Raw genomic sequence first — 22893 nt, forward strand, 5'->3', positions numbered from 1 at the left:
GCAAAAAAGTTTAATTTTCGAGCATATAGGAGCAAGAAAATGCATTTTGATGTCAAGCTGTTTAATGAGCTGATTGATTCCTGTTTATTTGCTGCTGTAACTAGTAGTAAAGAGTTTCTCCATGCATCGAATGACACCAGCAGAGACCTGACAACTGACATTGGTTCATCAGAAATGGATATTTTCGACCCCCGTACTATACTGATGAAGAGCAGGTGTACACGAGGGAAGCTCTGACCTGCTGCTGTCTGGATCCGTCTTCATGGCCAGTTACACTGGAACAACACAAGCAGAACTGTTCAGGGTGCCATCTTTAGACACTACACTGTTCATGTGGGAATCTGAGCACAGGGACACACGGGAGTTTATATTTAGCAGGAACTCCAAGCACGCAGTCGCAGACACAGACTGCAGTTAAAGCGTGTTCTGAGAGCACGGTTCAGCACTGCTTGTGTGAGTGTGCTGTAATCTCTCTTCAGGGCTCTGACAGTGATGGAAACCATCGCTGGATTCTGGAATAATTGTGACTGCATTCTGTCAGACTGACTCCTGAACTTTAACGGCCTGGTGCAGAAATGTAGGTCAAACTGAACCACGGGAACAAAACGAGCGAACATCTCAGAACGAGAGCAGAGATGTCAGCCGAGCACAGAACACAAACACAAACGCCGTCTCTTTTCATGAATTCAGAAGGACGGATAACAGTTCACTCACTTTCTGGAATATTTCTGGAATTTCGCTTCAGGGAGCAATAAAATACATTCATATATATCCACACCGAGCTGTGAGCAAAACCAAATCCTGTCGCTCTCAACGAGTGTGTGTAAACCTGTCCAAGCAGAAGATCCTGGAGACATACGACCCGTCCTGACCTCAAACACATTAACAAGGCACAGATGGGTTAAACCTTCTTAAAGGCTTAAACTTCCACCTCATTGAAAACGCAACGGAGAGGCAGTCTGAGCCGTCTGTGAGCAGATAACTCTAGGTGTGTGTTAAACTCATTATCATTCAATTTCACATTGAGTTTGACTGCATACAGGAAATAAATTAAATCGAGTTTGGATTCGATTTTCTTCTGCTCACCAAGAATGCATTTATTGAATCAAAAATAAAGTAAAAACTGTGAAATATTATTACAATTTAAAACAGCTGTTTTCTATATGAATATATGCTAAAATTGAATTTATTTTTTGTGATCAAAGCTGCATTTTCAGCATCATTACTCATTAGAAACCATTATTCCCTTTACACTTTTTATATATTCAGCAAGGATGCATTACATTTATTAAAAAAGTGACAGTAAAGACATTGCAAAAGATTTCTGTTCCAAATAAATGCTGTTCTTTTGAACTTACTGTTCATCTGTGAATGCATCACAGTTTCCACAAAAATATTGCGCAACATCGATAATAATCAGAAATGTTTCTTGAGCAGTAAATCATCGATTTCTGAAGATCATGTGACACTGAAGACTGGAGGAATGATGCTGGAAATACAGCGGAGCATCATTTAAATAAATTACACTTTAACACAGATTCACACAGAAAACAGCTGTTTTACATTATAATAATAATAATAATATATCACTATTTTTACTGTATTTTTAATCAAATAAATGCAGCATTGGTGAGCAGAAGGTTTTAGGTTTTTTTTTTAAACAAAAAAAAATGTAATTATTGCAAATGTTTCAACAAGAGAATGTTTCTGTGGGGTAGTGGTTAAAAATCTGTGCTTGTAATCAGTAGGGTTACAGGTCGAGTCATAAACTACCATCATTTAGTGAGAAACTTACTTCAACCTGTAATAAACCTACTGCCAATCAAGTTATACAACACATTTGTGAAGAAACTTTGCCCACACACACACACACACACACACAGTCCTCTGTCTCTGGATCAATACAGAATATTGATTTACAATCAACTACATTCTAAAAGTGACTTTTGGAATTCAAGAAACATGATCCAAACTTGCAAAGTCAAATCACCAAAGTCGTCCACACTACAGCTGCTTTAGTGAACCTCTAGTTTTGTCTCACTGCATTATTAATGTAAACAGAGTGTAAGGGCCATCATGATTTGATTGAACAAATATCAGTTCAATTAGGATAATGACTTGATGATGGAATCGCTTTCAGAACCATAAAAAATATTTAAAAAAAAAACACAGACAGCCAATCAGAATCCACCGTATAAATGTATACAAAAAACATATATATTTTACAAGTTGCCTAATTTGTATGACCTCACTCAACCTCATTTGCCAACTCATTAAAAAAATTACATACTATTTTACACAAATCATTTGAATTCGTACAAGTTAGGACTATGTACGAACTGTTGTGAGATCCGGTTGAATATATCTTTAAGGTTCTTGATGTGAACACGCTTAAGTATTACATTTTCTTAAAATGTTTTCATCATTTGGCCAATGAGGATTCGAGATGGGCGGGGCCATGACACTAAAACAATATACTACTATAATGTAATATTATTTCAGTTTTTCCACTACTTTTCTACAATTTTCTAATTCAATTTGTTACTATTTCTTTGGAATCCTCTGTGAAATGTACTAGAAGTTCCTGAGTAATTTCCATAGTGTGTTAATCCGAATTCATACCGACCCGCCTTTTTCCACATCAAAACGGATCAAATCTGTCAAGCGTTCAGAGTATTTAAAAGCACAAAACGCGGCAAAAAAATAACTAACGGACGCGTCAAAATATTATGTAGGTTATACATCAAAATCCCAAGCTTTCTGTATTTCTCAGCCCATTTTTTGTGTTTCACAGAGCAGGAATCAGGTTATGTGTCCTATATGTGTCCTCATAAAACATCTGTAATATTTAATAATCGCGACGGTAATATTATTATACTGAACGCGCAGATGTTTCGCTGCTGCGCCTTTTAAACATAAACGCCACTGAACCGAACAAACCGACAGATTTACTTCATTCTGAACGTACAGTGCCACTATAGGAAAACATGTCAATCAAACGCGTTTGTAAACACTGGAAATCAATACAGACGTGTGAACGTTACCGTACGCGCCACGGGGTTTAGCTCCTCGGGCTCTGTGCTCCTCTCTCACCGACGACGGAGTGTCTGACAGCGGCCACAGCGAGAGGAAAACTCCGCTCTATTCAGCGGTACTGTGGTAACCGGGAGCGCGCGCGCAGAGGACGGAGGATTTAAACTCACGTCACCATCCGCACGCACTGTACGTAACAGCTGAGAGCGGGAGATCAAACAGCTGTGACGCAGGAGGAATCGTGTAAAATATACATTTTGTATAAAAAAAAAAAGAAAATTCTGGTGAACCATATTATTTTACTGGGTAAATTTCATTTGCATAAAAGCAAAAGGAGTAACATTTTTATTATTATTATTATACAATTAAAATGATAAGATTATTATGTAAAAATATTCTAAACCTAAGTTTCTAAAGTTTAAAGGTTGAAATATTTCTCATCTTACTGATGAAAAAACTAGGATTATTTATTAGCTAAAGATTTAAAGTTAATTTAAATGTAAAACCTTGAAATACTGTCTCCATTTATTTATTTATTGTGCTCTGTTTATTTTATTAAAATTTACTCATTCATTTACTTATATATAAATATAATTAAAATCAATCACATTTTATTTAAAATTTACTTTTAGCAAACAAAACACACACACACATATATATATATACATAAAATAAATATGTGTATATATATATATATATATATATATATATATATATATATATATATATATATATATATATATATATATATACATATGCACTTTTTTTTTTTGTAAAACCCGATTTGCAATTTCTATTGTTTATTTATCAGTGTTTCTCAAACATTGTAGGATGTTTTCTCTTTATCATGTTTTGATATTCTAAGTGTATTTGTGTGTCCTGTGGTCACTGTATATCCATGCAACAGCACTAAATTCAGATCTGCACATGGCCATACACAAATAAAGCGTTGTGGTCGTTCTGGAGGCACTGAGGTCTGTTTAACTGCACGCTTTAAAGCTTCACACAAACCTCAGCTCGCGTTCAGCCCTAGAGAGCGGAGGACTGCTGGCTTCGTTCCTCTACGACACGCTGAATGATCCTTTACTCCGCTCTGAACAGATGGAGGCTCCTGGGTGGAGCTGTTTTCAGATTTAAGGGCATTAAACTAAATCTGCTAAAGGTTTTGTCTTGCTTTTGTCTCACTGACGGACTGGAGTGCTGTGGATTATTGTGATGTTTTTATCAGACTCTCATTCTGACGGCACCCATTCACTGCAGAGCATCCATTGATGAGACTCTGATGCAGTGCTACATTTCTACAAATACAAACTGATCTGAGCACATTCTCAGCACATTTTCATTTGGCTTACATCAGCTATAGTGAACTCCAGTGATTTGATCAAGTGTCTGAAATCTGGTTTCACTCGAGTGACGCCCCTCTCACACACACATCCAGTAAAACAGTGTGTGTAAGGAAATCTGTAACTCAATAACGGATGGCAGCGCACCAAGATAACAGAGAAAAGACAAGTTTGCACTCGCTGGGAAGCGGTTCCTCCCTCGCCTTGAGCTGGAGACCAGTTACAGTTTCTCCCTTTCATTTCTCTGGGAAAAAAACCTCAGAGCTTTCCACATGAAAACCCAAATAATTCTAGCTTATTGCTACCTAGTCTGGTTGTCTAATAAACTTGGCATTGTTTTGCTTCCTGACGAATTGTTTTTGTCACTTTGGATAAGAGCATCTGTTAGATGCATAAATGTATCAAAATAATTAAATAAGTCAATTGAAAAAAAGAGAGAAAATTAAGTCCATTGTGTTTTTTTTTTCTTTTTTAAACAAAACATTATTTTCATGGCAATTATGCACATTTGTAAATTGCATACTATTGTAAAGCAAAAAAACAAATAATAATAATTACTGTAATGCAAAAAATTTAATCATAACTGAAATGTAAAATAACTCACAAAAAAAACATTAATGATATTATAAGAGAATTAAACAACTCAAAAAGACCTTAAAGCTCAAATTTCTGTATGCAAAATAAATGTCCTTTTTTTTTACATAAATTTAGCACATATTATAAATGTCACTGGCTCTTTGACAAATAGTTTTAATTTCCCTTTTGTAAGTTGTACTGGATAAAAGCATCTGATTCCGCTAAATGCATGAATCTAATTCATGTTCACAAACTTAATGTGAAAGATTCATCAATGCATATAATTCTGATCAAACACAATGATTTGCTCTGCACTGATATTAAAGCAAAATCAGTTCCTGTAAATCTAAATAAAGCGATTAAATGAAATGAATCTCTGAAAAGGCTACTCATAATGAAAATACATGAAATGCTGACTCAGTGAGTAGCTTGTAGCTGAATGACTGTAAATCATGGCCAGCTTAAACTGGATTCACAAACTCTGCATGACACACAAAGTCCAGAGAATGAATGTGGAAGGTGTGAGCGGTGAATCTGCACGGGTTTCAGGACACGTCATATGATCTTAAAGCACAATATGACCGCACTGCACAAACAGTGAAAACCGTTTTTACATTAAAAATTGTTTTAATGTAAACAGTCCAGACAGCTACATATAAAGTGTGAAAGCCATACTTCACATTTCATGACCCTTGATTCCAGGTTTCTCAGTAAAAGCATGTGATGTTGTGTGATATGAAGCAGGATCTCATCAGAAATCAGTTTTTAAGACTATATCTCACTATAAACACCCAGCGAGAGACTCTTCATACGTCTCACAATCTGAGGCGTCTTTATCAGAGACAAGGTCTGTGCCGTCACACTTCTGCTGAGCTTCACATTACGCTCACGCGGACCAACATTCAGGAACGAGGATTGAAAAAGTGCAAGATGAGCACGAATAAGAGCGAGCAAAGTCTACGAGGCCAGCGGTGCAACTTAAACTTCTTATCAGCTGATAAACAGAGCCGAGGACACACCCACGTGACCTCTGACCCCGAGAGCTGACGGTCAAACAGTCAGATCTGCTACAACGGGCTTCACTTCTGCTTCCACCAACATGTTTCAGTTTTAGAAATGGAAGATCTCACTGAAACAGTTAAAAATATCAGCAGCTGTGTTTACATATATATGTAATATATGTATATATGAACTTGCGGTTAATCAATTAACAGGTTTAAACCATTGCATTTATAATGTCATTGTAAAAAGTGAAAGTGTGTGTAGATGTCATCCCAGTTCATGCAGAGAAACACACAGCTACTGTAGAAACTCGAGGTTACGTCACTTCCCACTGAAACTCTTCCTGATATTCCCGAATCTGCCGGATCATAGACTCAAACTCTGCAACAGTGACGAAAACCAGACGACTGCAAATCAATCTCCTGAACGCAGCGCTATCAGAAGCAGACGGTCTCTAATCAGAAGAGCTTCTTAGAGATCACTACATGAAGACAGAAACACAACTGCACATCAATAAACCTGCTGAGAGGAAATGAACACCAGAGAACAGCATCACTTCCTCTTTCTGAAGAGTCTCAGTCACACAGAGATGACTCACACACACACACTTACTCTCACTCAGGCGCACACACACACACACACACACACAGGCACAGGGTCAGGCACACACACACACACACACACACACACACACACACACACACACACACACACACACACACACACACAGGCACAGGGTCAGGCACACACACACACACACACACACAGGCACACACACACACACACACACTCAGGCAGGCACACACAAACAGACACCCAGGCACGCAAACAAACAGACACACACACACACACACACACACACACACACACACAGGCACACAGGCACACACACACACAGGCACACAGGCACACACACACACACACACACACACACACACACAGGCACACAGGCACACACACACACACTCACTCAGGCAGACACACACACAAACACACACACTTTCTCACTCACAGACACACACACACTTACTCACAGACACACACACACAGGCTCACAACACTCAGGCTAAAACACTCTCTCTCTCAGACACACACACACACACACTCAGGCACACACACACACACACACACACACACACTTACTCACTCACAGACACACACACACTTACTCACTCACAGACACACACACACACACACACTTACTCACAGACACACACAGGCTCACAACACTCAGGCTCACACACTCTCTCTCTCTCAGACACACACACACACACACACACTCAGGCACACACACACACACTTACTCACAGACACAAACACACACACACACACAGGCACGCACACACACACACACACACACACTTACTCACACACTCAGGCTCACACACTCTCTCTCTCAGACACACACACACACACTCAGGCACGCACACACACACACTTACTCACACACTCAGGCACAAACACACACACTCTCACTCACTCACTCACACACACACACGCTCACACTAAAACTAACACACACTCAGGCGCACACACACACAACTATCACTCACTCTCTCTCACACACACACTCTCTCTCTCTCTCTCTCTCACACACACACACACAATTGTACATTCATTCCTAAATTTGCATACATGTATAACAGATATTATGTGTTTTCTGGCTCAGTGTCCTGGCCGTGACTCTCTGATCGGTGGATTTTCTGTATATTATCATTGGATGAAGGAGTTTTTCATCACAAATTTCACTTTAACAAAAGCATATTCCATTAATGAACAACCTCTGTGATGATCACACCAGCTCTAGAAGACATCGCTCAGCATCAGTTTCCCTCTGGAGATGTTCCTTCTGTGCTCGATCAGGGACAGATTGATAAAGCATCATCTGTCTGATATCTGACCATCGGCTGTGGCTAACACTAAACCCGTGTCAGAGTCAATCTGAACCAGTATAATCTGGCAGATTTGGGGTTTTCCTGTGCTACAAACACATCAAAGGAGCTTTTGTGGGAAGTCACAGATATCTGCTGACCGCAGGCCGGAGAAAGAAAGAGTGTTTCTTCTGGAAAGTGACTCACCAGCGGCGCACAAACCCGTCCGGATCACCACGAGCCCGTAGAGAAAGAGGAAAGAGAAAGAGACAGATGAAGCATTAGACCAGTATCACAGCTACTGTGTCCTGCAATGCCATCAAATACAACATTCTGATGATTTATCACACACACCGCTGTTACGAGCTCATAGTAACTGAGACTACATGACAATCAAAGGAATAATATACTACTAAAAGACACTTAGTCTCAACAAGGCGATTAAAAATATTGAAAGCAAAACCTTAAAGCTTGAATCAAGATTTTTATGTAAGGTTTATCAGTAATTGAAAACATGTCAGTCATTTTAAATCCATTTTGTGTGTGTGAGTGTGTTTAGAAACATAAGTCCATTATATCTGACGATTCTAGTTATCTGGAAGTACATCTTTTTCTGTAGTTTAACAGCAAAGGTTAGCTGAGTTTCTAATGTCACATGATAATTACACAATGGCATCATAGATGAAATAATTCCTAAATGCGTTAGTAGACTACGAGACAAAGTGTTTGAACTGTGGGAAATCGACATCACCTGACTCAGACGATCCTTTGATCCTGTTTGAACTCCAAACACTCGAGAAGAAGAAAGAGCGTCTCACCTGAAGAGCCACTTCTCATTCACATGTTTCCTAGAGCGACGGCTGGGGCGGGAAGGACACGCCCCCGTTTACTGCTATTGGTTCGCTGGCGTCTCAACCACGCCCCGATGATAATCCCTCCTCCCTGGCGTCATATCAGTGACTTCTGTTTTTTTTTTTGTTTTTTTTTTTTTTTTATAAATTAAATATATAAGTAAATATATAGTTCGTTAATATATTATATTTTAAATGTGTTAAATGTTTTATAAATAAATAAATAAATATATTTTTTATAATTACATTTACATTATAATTTAATAATTATTATTTGTCAATGTATTTTATAAAAACAAAACCAGAAACATGCAATCAATCGCATCGTTGACATATTTTAGACATCTTTGTGTGTTACAGAAGATCCGGAAAAAGAGTGTCACTAACCATGTTTCTCCACTAGATGTCAGGATAAATCTATTTCTAACACTCAGAAGATCAATGCAGCACGATATTAACTCAAAGAACTTTATTTTAATGTAGCAGCTAAAACTATCAAACAGATACAAACCCAGAATCAGAACAAAGTACCTGAAACAGTGAATCTACACACCTGAGTCCTCAGCTATACATCACTTATTGCCCTTTGTGTAACATCTGCTCATTACTAATGAGTGAACTACAAAACAGCATGTGCAGAGTTGCATAATGTGAGCTGTGTGTGTGTTTATCACATCTGAACACATGAATATCAGTGCTGTCCTACATGGACAAAGACTTTAAATCCAGTCTCAGGATCTAGTCGTGATTTCAGCAAACATGGATGTCATTTTATAACAAACATATAAAACTTTGTAATAGATACACAGTGAATTTTGGAGTCCTAATACACAGCTATAGATCGGAGCGACACAAAACAGTTTGTCAAAAGGCACAACGCTTTTCTAGATCAGGAATTAAAACAACTAAAGAGAAGATTTATGTGAACTAACACTTAATATCACATGTTACTGACGTACAGTACAGATAACATTACACACGCAACATAAGAACACTGGAGAGAATACAAAAGAGAAAAAGAAATTAAATGACAGAAAAATTAAGCAATAGAAAATAAAATGAAAGTAAATATATTTAATAAAAAAAGAAAAGTTAATATGCAAATAGAAATATAAAGAAAATAAATAAAAGAGAGAAAAAGACAGACATTTAATAAAAAGAGTAAGAAAAAAGAAAAAGAAAATAATAGAAAAAAAGAAAAAGAAAAGAAAGAAATAAAGAAAAATAAAGAAAAAAAGAGAAAAGGAAAAAGAAACTAATTGAAAGGAAAAAAAATTAACAATGAAAGAAATTAAAGAAAATAAATGAGACTTTAAAAAGACAGAAATTAAATGAAAAAAGTAAGAAAAACAAAAAAGAAAATGAGAGAAAAAAAAGACAAGAAAAAATTATAAAGAAAAGAAAGAAATACAGAAAAAAGGAAAAAGAAATTAAATTAAATGAAAAATAAAACAATAAAACAAATGAAAGAAAATAAATGAAAGACTTAAAAAAGAAAAAGACAGAAATTATTTTTAAAAAGTAAGAAAACCCCCCCAAAAAAGAAAAAGAAAATGAGAGGAAAACTATTAAAAACCGAAAAGAAAGAAAGAAAGAGAGAACATGAAAAAAGACAATTTAATTAAAGGAAAAATAAAACAATAAAACAAATTAAAGAAAATAAATGAAAGACTTATAAAGAAAAAGAGAGAAAAGACAGAAATTAAATGAAAGAAAAAAGAAAACAAAAAACAAAAAATGAGAGAAAAGGAAAAATTAAAAAGAAAAGAAATAAAAAGAAAGAAAGAAAGAAAGAAAGAAAAAGATTCAGGCAAAACATGTTCAGATTGAAAATCTTAATTTGCTACATTAAATATAACAACAACAAAAAGCATAAAGGTTTAGTGTAATAATAACCTGCATCGCCTACACCCTCAAATGACTCATTCACAGGTAAATATAGAGATGTTCTTCTGCTGAAGTTCATACAGTAAGATGTTATGAGAACATCTGGATCTGCTCTTCACTTCACGAGACTGTCGTCCAGAACATGATTCAGAACTGAACTGTGCTCTTCAAGAACGTGACGTGACTCTACCTTTACAACAACAACAGAAACATATCAAATCCAGGAATTCTCCGAAGGGAGGAATATTAACACGATCTAGACCTACAGAGACATGTTCATATAGAAACACACAACATCATTAGACTTCAGGTGCTGTCATTCATGGCTAATGTCCTCAAATATATCTAATCTACAACATCTGCATCTGATATTAAGATCTCACACATTTCTATTGTTCATTCGTCCGGCCTGAATAGAGTTTCTTCTGAAATGCGTCTTCATCTGAACTACATACAGAAGCTTCAGGACTGTTTCTGTAGGAGTCTCTTCTGCTCATCAAGGATGCATTACTGGATCACAAATACAGATATAGTATTATAATCTATAACAACAGTTTCCTGTGTGAATCTGTGTTAAAGTGTAATTTATTTCTGTGATGCTCCGCTGTATTTTCAGCATCATTCCTCCAGTCTTCAGTGTCACATGATCTTCAGAAATCAGAATAATATGATGATTTACTGCTCAAGAAACAGTTCTGATTATTAGCAATGTTGCACAATATTTTTGTGGAAACTGTGATGCATTTTATTTTTCAGGATTCACAGATGAATAGAAAAAAAAACAGCATTTATTTGAAAAATAAACCTTGTTAACCCTATAAAGCCTGCTATATTTGTTACAGTAAAGGATGATGAACACAAGGACATTCTGCTGTTGAACCTGACGATCTCCTCCACGTCTCTGATTTGAGCTCTTTTAGTGTAATTCTCGACTCATATCCTGTCTGATTGTGATCAAGTAAAGGTCAGAATAAGGTCAGTAATATCTCCAGATGAACTCTTCCTGGACTGAAGCAGCTCAGCTTTACTTGGTTCTCCATCAATCATGTTTTAGAGTCTCAGATCTGATCCTCAGGATCTTTTGAGGAGCTTTACTTTCACTGTTCCTCAGCGGAGGAATGATCTTCACAAGCCTCCAGAACATCTCACATCTTCTGAGGAGAGTTTATTTCTTCAGTGTTATATGTGCGGATCATTTACATCTCATCTCATCACTGGAGATATAAACTCATATTTAGATCATTGTGTGTCAGTATCTGCTCTAGTGTTAGAAAGTCCTCACTGATTTACATCACAAGCATCATATAAATATCAACATCTGCTTCAAATTCATATTTTTGCTCCGTTTGAGTAAAAATGAGCTTCATATGAGCGATAAAAGCCTGATGATACAAAATATAAATGCATATGCAAACAATTTATCTTCTAAAGGTTCATTAAAAATGGATAGTTCTGGTCCTTGATTCTGATTGGCCGAGCCATGTTCAAAGCTCTTGTGACTGACGCTACAAAGTAACATTCACCTTTGTTTACTTCTGTGTGTTGCTCAGCAACCACTTTGTAACAAATTCCAACTGATTCTGAGGAGCTACATTCTTTGGTGGAAGAATACTGTTGTACTTTATTTGCTCTGTTTTATTTTGTGAAACCTTACTACGTTTATGGAATAAGCGTTTTGTAAAAGCAGTAAGCCCTGTGCAGTGATTTTATAACAGCTATAACAAGCTGTTAGAAATACACTCGGCTTCACTGAGCTTACTATTTTATTAAGTCAGGCTTTACAGGGTTAGAAGTGTTTATCACAATCATCTTTTACAGATGTGACAATGACGCAGTGAGTTTTTGCAGACGTGTCTGGGTTTTCTCCTCTCGTCCCGCGTCGGGCGTCTCGAATGAATCTCCTCCTAGTTTAATGTAGCCCTTGCTCCCCGATCGCTCCAGTCTGGGACAGCTGAACCTGCGCGAGCTCTCGTCCAAACACCTGACGCACGGATCCTCCTTCAGCGTGTTCAGAGACAGGTGTGACCCCGCGACCTGCAGCTGCGCCATGTTGAGCTTTGAATCCTGGGAAAGAGACATCCGTGTCCTCGAGACCTCCGCTTTGGTCTCCACCGCCGCGCCACAGCTCTTACGCCGCGGAGCTTCGTTCTCCTGCATGTCGCAGTTGTTGAGTTTGATGACGGGGAGCGTGAAGGCATTGAGCGACGACGTGACGATGGAGTGCGTCTCCCACTCGGCTCCGTGATGTATGCTATAGATCGTGTCGGTGAACGACGGGTGCTTCGCAAACAAGCTGTGTTTCCTCGCAGACGATGGGCGTCTGTTGTTTCGTGGAGACGCCGGTTTATCGCTCTTCGGTTGCACGATGACACCGTTGAACGGGACGCAGTCTTTGGTTCGCAAACTGTGGATATCGATGACTGTGGAGTAAATGTCTCGCAGGTTGATGATTTTGGTTTTCTTATCGCGATCCTCGTGGAGAACCGCGTTGGCGCAGATGAAGAGGAAAATCCCGATGCCCATCACTAACGGTCCGAAGACTTTGAGGTTGTCCGAGTATAAATATCTCACAAGCAGACTTCTGAAGAAGCTGGAGGAAGCGTTCGACTTCACTAACTCGTTATTGCTCGTAAAGTTCTCGGTTGTTATCCTTCGCACGGGTTTGATTAATTTCTCCTGGTTCCTCTCTCTGGGCCAGTATCCCAGTACGGCCATGGTGATGCCGATCATCAGGATCAAGACCCCCAGCGCTGCCACCAGCCCAGAGACGGAGCACAGCTTCACTTTGCCCTTCACCACCACCACGTCGTTCTTGCGCTTCTTCCGAGCTTTCCGCTTCTTCTTGTTCTCCGCGTGGTTCTTGGTTCGCAGCGAGTCCTGGCGCCGGGAAATCCTCAGCAGCCCGCCGGTGGCGATCATCCTGTCTATTGGGTCACGAGGCTGTCAATCATCCTGTGGGCGGGACACAAAGAGTACACATCAGACACAAACAAAACATGACTGAATAACTCGTCTAGAATCATTAATGAGGATTTTCCATTACAGATATCTAAAATAACACGATACATTACGATACATTTACTTTAAATACTTTTTTTCAGAAAAATGTATCAAAATGAAATAATAAAAAAAAAAAAAGAAAAATTAATAAATTATTGGGGTCAAAAAGATGAAGGTAATTCAAAGACAAACCATTTTTCTGGCCCCACTGTCGGATTGTTTTTTAATTTTATTTTAATGCATTTTCATTTATGATTTTTAACTAAAGGTCATTGTACATCTCAAATAAATGCATCTTAATCTGTGTTATTTTAGTATCATTGATATACTATTATATTTTTATTAATACTTTGAGTTAGTTTTAGTCATTTTTCTGGTGTGTTTTGTAATTATTATAATTTTTTTAACATTTTTTTATTTAGTTTTAGTTTATTTTAGTACATCAAACATAAAATAAGGTGACTTTTTATCTCTTTTCTTTTTTCATTTAATTTATTTCAGTTATCGTTTTATTTTATTTCAAGTAATCTAAATATTTTTTTTAATTTTCATTTTACATTTAGTTAACAATAATGAGGTTCAATGGAGAGCAAAGTGTGATGAAAAAGAGCCCGATATCTCACGTGTGTTTCTGAAGAGATCTCAACAGTGTCTCAAACTGTGCTCACATTTGCCAAGAGACACAAGAGTCTGCAATATCAACTCAGTTTTCATCATATGATATAATCCACGTTCCATATTCATTGTATAGTCCTGTATTCTATAAAAGAGTCAGCACAGCTTTCCATTATGAAGCAAAGCTGACCTATTTTTGCTCAACATGTTGCGTTTTTAATATGATTCTTTTATTAACACTGCATCTGTTTTTAAGAACACACGCAGTTGTTCTCATTTGTTTGTCATATTTCAGATGATTCCAGTCAATGATGGAAGCAGATGCTTCATACAGACAGATGGATATGAAAAACACTCACCATCTGAAATTACAGATTTAACAGTGAGTTCCTGACAGCTTGAGGCGGCTCTCATTGGATTTCATCTGTTTCTCTCTGCTGATAGCATTACCACTGTAAAAATCCATCCCATTTCAATTAAACATCATCTGTAAACTCTCAGATTTCACATGCACTGCTTCACGGACCCGCTTACACATTCCGATCAAGTAATCAATTACAGATGCAGATGACATCTTCTAATTGCACTGACTGATGTATTATTCACCTTTGCAAGCAGGATTTCAATTTGCCTAATCCCTCAGAATTATGCGTGCCGTACGGTGATGTTTGCATGAATAATTCATGGCATGAAAAGTCTTCAGTAAAACTGTCATGACACACGGTCGGTGGAAATGTCAGCGTCTACGAATGACAGACGTGAGTCAGACCCCCTTCAGAGAACATCAGTGAGGGCCGACGGGGGTCGTGACGCTCCACAGACGCTTTCAACACGTCCACACTGTAGCAACAAATGATAATGATATAAAAACAACAACCTGCGGGAAATTAAGCAAAAATCAACCACATTAATCTGGCATAAATCTGATCTCTAGATGTACCCTTACGAAAATTAACCATGGTTTTACTACAAATAAAACCAAAAAACCATGGTTACTGTAGTTAAACCATGGTAACCACAAATTAACCATGGTTTTGCTATATTAACCATAGTTTAACCATGGTATTTGTAGTAAATCTGTGGTTTTACAAATGGCAGTCAATACGCCAAAAAACCATGGGTTACTACAGTTTTACTATAATAAAACCATGGTTATTTTTCGTAAGGGTATTTAACAAGCATTTTGCAGTTTTACAATGTAGCTCTCCTTATTTAAAAGGAAGGTTTACAGAACACCAAACCAACTGCATAGCAACACCCTAGCAACCACTCAGAACACCCCAACAACCACATACAGTAGCAACACTCAGAACATCTTAGCAACTGCACAGCAACACCCTAGCAACCACCCAGAATATACTATAAAGCATTTACAGTAACAACACTCTGAACACCTTAGCAACTGCACAGCAACACTCTAGCAACCACCTGAAACACCCCAACAACCACATACAGTAGCAACACTCAGAACATCTTAGCAACTGCATAGAAACACCCTAGCAACCACCCAAAACATACTATAAAGCATTTACAGTAATACCACTCTGAACACCTTAGCAACTGCATAGCAACACCCTAGCAACCTCCCAGAACATCCCAACAACCACATACAGTAACAACACTCAGAACACCTTAGCAACTGCATAGTAACACCCTAGCAACCTCCCAGAACATCCCAACAACCACATACAGTAACAACACTCAGAACACCTTAGCAACTGCATAGTAACACCCTAGCAACCACCCAGAACATCCCAACAACCACATACAGTAGCAACACTCAGAACACGAAGCCAACTGCATAGCAACACCCTAGCAACCTCCCAGAACATCCCAACAACCACATACAGTAACAACACTCAGAACACCTTAGCAACTGCATAGCAATGCCCTAGCAACTACCAGGCCATCCCAGCAGACACAGCAACACTCAGAAAACCCTAGCAACCACATAGTAACGGTCTGGCAACGACCAGAACATCTCACGAGCCATATACAGTAGAAACACTCAGGACACTCTAACAACCATATAACAACGCGCTGACAACCACCTATAACACCCAAGCAACAGCATAGTGATGTGTTTAAACCCACTCAGAATATCATAGCAACCACCCCACGTATCCTAGCAACAGCATAGCAACACCCTTGCATACTGGCAGTGAGATTTGCATGGACACACATTACTGTCAGGAAATAAAAGTGACATGAATCATCAACTCTCTGCAGCTGAAGTGGATGAAACCCAGCCTCAGGCACTGGATTTATACAACATATCTGTGGATTTACATCCTTACGTCCTGGAGTGAGGACAAACTATCCCAATGCTTGTCTTAGAGTGATCTTGCTTATTACTTATAAAGCCCTGAACGGTTTAGCACCTCAGTATTTGAATGAGCTCCTTTTACATTATACTCCTCTACGTCCGCTACGTTCTCAAAACTCAGGCAATTTGATAATACCTAGAATATCAAAATCAACTGCGGGCGGCAGATCCTTTTCCTATTTGGCTCCTAAACTCTGGAATAACCTACCTAACATTGTTCGAGAGGCAGACACACTCTTGCAGTTTAAATCTAGATTAAAGACCCATCTCTTTAACCTGGCTTACACATAACATACTAATATGCTAATATGCTAGTACTAATATGTACTTTCTACATCATTAGAAGAATGGCATCTACGCTAATATTTGTCTGTTTCTCTCTTGTTCCGAGGTCACCGTGGCCACCAGATCCAGTCTGTATCCAGATCAGAGGGTCACTGCAGTCACCCGGATCCAGTACGTATCCAGACCAGATGGTGGATCAGCACCTAGAAAGGACCGCTATATGAATAAAGGTGACTTGACTTAATACAAAGATTGAATATATTGATCAGTTATGAATCATGGACCTGCTCAGTGTCTTCACACACCGTGTCCTCTTCATCACAAGCTCGTCTCTGTGTTTATAGACAGCAGAACAGTAAGCACACACTCCCACACACTCCACCCTACAGCCGATCTATACGGCTTTAAAGCCAGCGCCAGACACACCAAACAATCCCACAACCCTGTTATGAGGACGGGCATTTTTAGATGTTCTTCACTTCACCACCCACCCTCTGAGCTCCAAGAAAACCTCAAACACCTCAGACTTCAACACAGATATAGTTCACACAACCTTATTCCACCACAGGAATCGTTCAGATCCAAGACGGCGGGGAAACCATGACAGAATTTTGATTTTTTTTGGGGGGGTTCTTCTTTTCTGCTCTAGTGGTGCACAGAGCAGGATAGAGTGCTGTTAAAAAGCAGTGCATGACTGATTATAGATTACATGATGAAAACTGTAGTTTTGAAGCTCATTTATCCGACTGGACACTTAAACATCAAAATACAATCTACTATAGTATGTAGCTTTAAGGTCACCTTGAGAGATTTCCATTACATTTTCTTCTGTTGAGCTTAAAACCATGATAATAATAAACTTAACAATGAGTGCTCATGTCATTTACTGTGATTATTTCAAGAGGATGTAGATCTTTGGGATCAGTTAATAATTCAAACTGATCAGTGTTCACTTTGCTTTGCAAAACTGCTGAAATGAGACTGTAAGAAAGTGTTTTTGTTGATTTACTGTACATCAATCGGTCTTTCTACTGTTTTTGAAAAGATTCAGATAAAAGAGTAAATCACGCACAAAGAAGAAAAGCAACATGTTCAAAACAATAAAACATTCGCCAAAATGATGTCTGAAACATTGTAACAGTACTCTAAGAGTTTACAATGCAACAATGAAACATTATGTCAATCATTCTGTCAATATGAGGCAATGTAACAATCACATTCATCACTTTAGACATTATCACACCATTTACTCTCCGTTTGTTTCTCACTGATTTCCATTAAAACGCGCACGAAAGCCTGTAACGCGATTATTAATGTCCTCTCAGAGAGCGAGGATTGAACAGGTGTTGGACTGAAGTCAAAGGAAGGTTTGGTTGTGCTCACCGAAGCTGTGTTTGTCTTCTCCATCACTCTCTGTCATCTCCAGCACTGCTGCTGCTGCTGAGACAGGGATCTGATCATCTGAGGAGGAGGAGGAGAGCAGCTCTTCATCGGTGTGAGGCCACGCCCCTCGGCCGGAGCAGCGGGTCACGCACTACGTACTGCGTACTACTCTCTGCATACTGCGTCCTGCGTCCTGCACAACAAGAGCTCGCTTCAGTGACGACACTTGATCTCACTGCGATGTTTGTGTCATTGAGAGGCGTCTAGTTATCATCTCAAAAATATATTACGAAAGATCAATTTTATATCAAAGCGTTTTCAGGCAGCCACAAAGTTGCAGGTTACTGAATTAAACTATTTTAATAATATAGGTCTACTAAAAAGTAACAAATAATAACCACCAGAACATCCCAGCAACCATATATAGCATCAGTACTCAAATAAACCTCAGCAACCGCATGGCAACACCCTGGCAACCACCCAGAACCGTATAGCAACACCTTAGCAACAAATAATTACAAAAAAATAAAAATCAGATAATTTCAAAGAACTACGTGCCATTTACTGAAGTTTCTGACAATCCTGTCTTTCCTATCTTTGCTTCTGTCTATTTAAAAATGCTATAAACAAAATTAATATGGCATATGAATCAAAATATGGGAATATATGTCAAAATATAAATTAAAACTTAATGTAAGGAGTTTAGCTTACGCCATTTTTTAGGTAGTTAGTATGTCAGATTCAATTACCCTACAGGAAAAAAAAACATTTTAATGATGACTTGGGAAAAGATGATTTAGCCTATTTAACATTTTTTGCATAGAAAAAAAATGTAAATTTGAACTAATTCACTTTTTGTTTGAGTGAATGATTCAATGACTCGTTGAGAAAGACTTCATGTGGTTAGGTTCTAAATGATTCAGAGTGTTTGACTGAATCGTTTGAATGAATGATTCAATGAATTGTTCAGAAAGACTTCATCTGTTTAGTTTCCGAATGACTCTGCGTGTTTGAACGAATCGTTTGAGTGAATGATTCAATGAATCGTTCAGAAAGACTTCACATGTTTAGTTTCTGAATGACTCTGCGTGTTTGAATGAATCGTTTGAGTGAATGATTCAATGAATCGTTCAGAAAGACTTCACATGTTTAGTTTCTGAATGACTCCACGTTTTTGAACAAATCGTTGAGTTAATGATTCAATGACTCGTTCAGAAAGACTTCACGTGGTTAGTTTCTGAATGACTCCACGTGTTTGAACAAATCGTTTGAGTGAATGATTCAATGACTCGGTCAGAAAGACTTCACATGTTTAGTTTCTGAATGACTCCACGTGTTTGAACAAATCGTTGAGTTAATGATTCAATGACTCGTTCAGAAAGACTTCACATGTTTAGTTTCTGAATGACTCCACGTGTTTGAACAAATCGTTGAGTTAATGATTCAATGACTCATTCAGAAAGACTTCACCTGGTTAGTTTCTGAATGTCTCTGCGTGTTTGAACGAATCGTTTGAATGAATGATTCAGTGAATCGTTCAGAAAGACTTCATCTGTTTAGTTTCCGAATGACTCTGCATGTTTGAACGAATCATTTGAATGAATGAATCACGTCTCAAACAAAAGGCTGTTGCGTTTTGATGTAATAGTTATCTGAAGCGTCAAAAAAGTGTTTTCAAAAGATGATTCACTCTTGTTTTGATCTTTAGCTGACTCAGTTCAGTTATGATGGTCCAGTGTGTTGAGGGAACTGAGTGACCTGTCATAGTAAATGTCTTCAGTTCATGAAAACCAGGCCTGTGCTTTTGAATAAATATTTAACCCTCAGAGCACTCTCAGGAGAGATTGAGAGAACATCTGTAATCACAAACTCTCTTCTCTCTGCTCTCTGGACGTGTCTCTGCTCATCAGCGCATATTTAATGTCCCTGTCTTTTTCTCATTTCATATTCAGTGTTTCTGTGACCTTCATCAGACACTGCTGCTGCTGCCAAAACAATTAATGATGCAGTAACGAGCCAAGAGACGGCAGAACAGCTGAAGTCAAGCTGCACTGAAAACAAACACAGCCCAGCTCTTCAACAGAAAGCCAATATAAACATGCAAAAAAAAAAAAAAATTCATTATTTTATTTAAAAAAGAGAAAAGACCCATAAAAAGAAAAGAAAAACACAAATTAAATGTTTACTATTGAGACAGATGTACAAATGGAGACTTTTTCTCCTCTAAAGTAGTGATATTTTAGTCTGAAATACTATTATAATTTTTATTAATTAAGTTTTATTAATTAATATTTTTATTTGTATATTTTCTAATTTAATTTAAATTTGAGTTAATGTTTTGAAATGTTATGTTTTTAAAATATGTCTGTATGGTTTTAATTATTTTTAGTTCAGTTTTTATAAATTGATTGAATTGCTTTTGTTTTTAGGTATTCATACAATTTTAGTTGTGTGTTTTTAACATGTCAACGTAGTTTTTATGATTTATTTTGTAGTATTTTCCCATATACTGTTAAAAATGAAATTATATTAAAACATATTTTTCTGAAGTGTAAATAACCACATTACCTTATATTGTAAGGTAAGAAACAGTAAAAATTTTTATATTTTATTTAAATAGTTTCATTTGTTATTATTAATTATTAATTAATTTGTTGTTATAAATGTTTTAGTAATTTGTTGTATTTCTACATTTTTAATTATTTATTTTTTAATGCCTATATAGTTTTTATTAATTGTTTGAATTAGTTTTTATTTTTAGAATTTGTTCTAATTTTGATTTTTAGTTCAAGTTTTAGTAATTTTATTGTTTTTGTCATTTTTATTAGTTATTTGTTTTTTAATGTCTATATATTAATTGTTTGAATTTTGAATTGTTTTTATTCTTAGATTTATGTTTTCATTTAAATTTTAGTTTAGCTTCCATCAATTGAACAGATTTAAATAAAGTTCAGCTGCTCTTAATTATTTACCTTTTCTGCATCTGTTTGAAGAATATATTTAGAGTTTCTAGGACACAAGAATGAGCTGAACACACACACACACACACACACACACACACACACACACACACACAGGTTTTGTGCAGACACACATGATCTTGCCCAGCAAACATCAGATTATAGTCACAGATTACAATAAATCCACAATTTTTTTTATTTTTCCTGGAAATATTAGTTAATGTTATAACATTTGACTAAAATCTACTGACTTTCCTTAAACAGGGTAAAAAAAAAACTTCCACAACAATTGTGATATTTTGTCCAGTTCAAAAATGACCGGCTAACAAACAATTGCTTATAAAATTCTACTATTACCAAATCCTGGACTTTCTGTTTTTGAGTGACATTAAAAAAATTTTTACTCAGAAACTCAGTTCAAGTCAGTGAAGCCTAGACTTTTTAGTAATATAACATAACAACAGATTTATAAGCAATATTTTAAAAGGCAGGTATTTATGCATAAGATTTTTCCTCTTTTCTTATGGTCTGTCAGGTGACTGTGAGATGTAATTAATATCTGACTGCACAAACACTGAGAATAATAAACCAGAAGACACACACATTTATTCACAGCAGATGCTCTTATTCATAAATCAGCAGAACGACACACTTTGTGTAAGTAGCCACTTAAAATCACCAATTCCAGCTAAAAACATGTAAACATATATTTTAACTAATATTTTTGCTTTTCTCAATAAGTTATGAAAACTTTATTTCTGAATGTTCAAAATGTTAAAAAAAGTTTCATGTGAACTTTTATGTGAATATTAAGGGAATGTCACATTTGTATGATTTTGCTAATATTAATGAAATGTTACTTTTGAATGTTCTCGGAATGTTCTCTCAAAATTATGTTCTTCCAGTAACTTTAATAGAAAGTTTGTTCAGAATTATCTGGTCTCTAATAATCGCAAAATGTTAGCATAAAATCATCATTTTTAAATCATTCATGGAACTTTTTTTTTTCTGGAATGTTTTAGTTGGACGCTTGTCTTAATTACTTTTTTCCGTAAATAAAAATCACATTTAAATATTGTTCTCATTTGTAAGTTTGCTAAATTATTAAATGTAAATTGAATGCTAGAGAACATTCTAAAATATATTTTTATTACTTAATGAGCAAAACGTTCTTAGAATCTATTAAATGTTCCATAAATAACATTTTTAAAAACATCAAATGAATTCACATTTGCTCGTTACTTTGAGGGAACTTTGATACAATGTTTCAAGTTAGATAAATAAATGTTGCTATTTTTTATTTTTTTTGTCACTTAATGTTGAGAATTAAAAATCAGACTTGGATGTTAATGCTAAATCTGATTCACAACATCATTAATAATGTGACTTTGGCATTCTGGGAGACTCAGATTGTAGATTTGCTTTTATGAGAAAAGCATGGTGTAAGTGTTCTGTGTAATTGCTGTAACACACAGATCTCCGGCGCTCCACACACGAATCCCACAGATTCCCCGGAGAGCTGTGAACAAATGAGCAAGACTTGAGGTCAGACGAGAGACTGTGTCCAGAACAGGAGCTGTTAGTGGCTAAAACCCCCTTTTTTTACTTGTGACAAAACACCCAGACCTCCGAACGCTGGATCATCTTTAGTGAGAAAGTGGGTCAAATAAGAGATGAGGAGCTCACCAAGCTGTCAAACATGCAGTCGTGTCTGTGTGACTCTGTGTGCTGAAGGACAGATCGAGACGTGGATCCGTCAGG

General features: G+C 37.1%; 2 protein-coding genes across 23 annotated transcripts in view; both read right to left on the reverse strand.

Annotated features, from left to right (window-relative positions):
• LOC127938607 (band 4.1-like protein 3) overlaps positions 1–8723 on the reverse strand; it is a 30569-nt gene extending 21846 nt beyond the window's left edge. For 15 of the 22 annotated variants that reach the window (XR_008148772.1, XM_052535498.1, XM_052535492.1 and 12 more), the window contains exon 1: positions 8644–8698. Coding sequence is in view for 14 of the 22 variants with exons in the window: in XM_052535498.1 (XP_052391458.1) it covers positions 8644–8662 (19 nt within the window). In the remaining 8 variants the exon portion in view is untranslated. Of the gene's footprint in view, positions 1–238; positions 602–3031; positions 3217–8576 lie in introns of those variants that run through there. The other 7 variants (XM_052535393.1, XM_052535385.1, XM_052535376.1 and 4 more) reach the window with 7 other exon arrangements.
• Positions 8724–12236: 3513 nt separating this feature from the next.
• Positions 12237–18289, reverse strand: LOC127938810 (transmembrane protein 200A-like). The gene is made up of 2 exons (XM_052535698.1): positions 18173–18289; positions 12237–13515 (listed from the first exon to the last, which is right to left on the reverse strand). The coding sequence occupies exon 2, from the start codon at positions 13480–13482 to the stop codon at positions 12376–12378; it is 1107 nt and encodes a 368-aa protein (XP_052391658.1). The 5' UTR covers positions 13483–13515; positions 18173–18289; the 3' UTR covers positions 12237–12375.
• Positions 18290–22893: the final 4604 nt, after the last annotated feature.

The sequence above is a fragment of the Carassius gibelio genome, chromosome A2, assembly GCF_023724105.1.
Source record: "Carassius gibelio isolate Cgi1373 ecotype wild population from Czech Republic chromosome A2, carGib1.2-hapl.c, whole genome shotgun sequence".
Lineage (NCBI taxonomy): Eukaryota > Metazoa > Chordata > Actinopteri > Cypriniformes > Cyprinidae > Carassius > Carassius gibelio.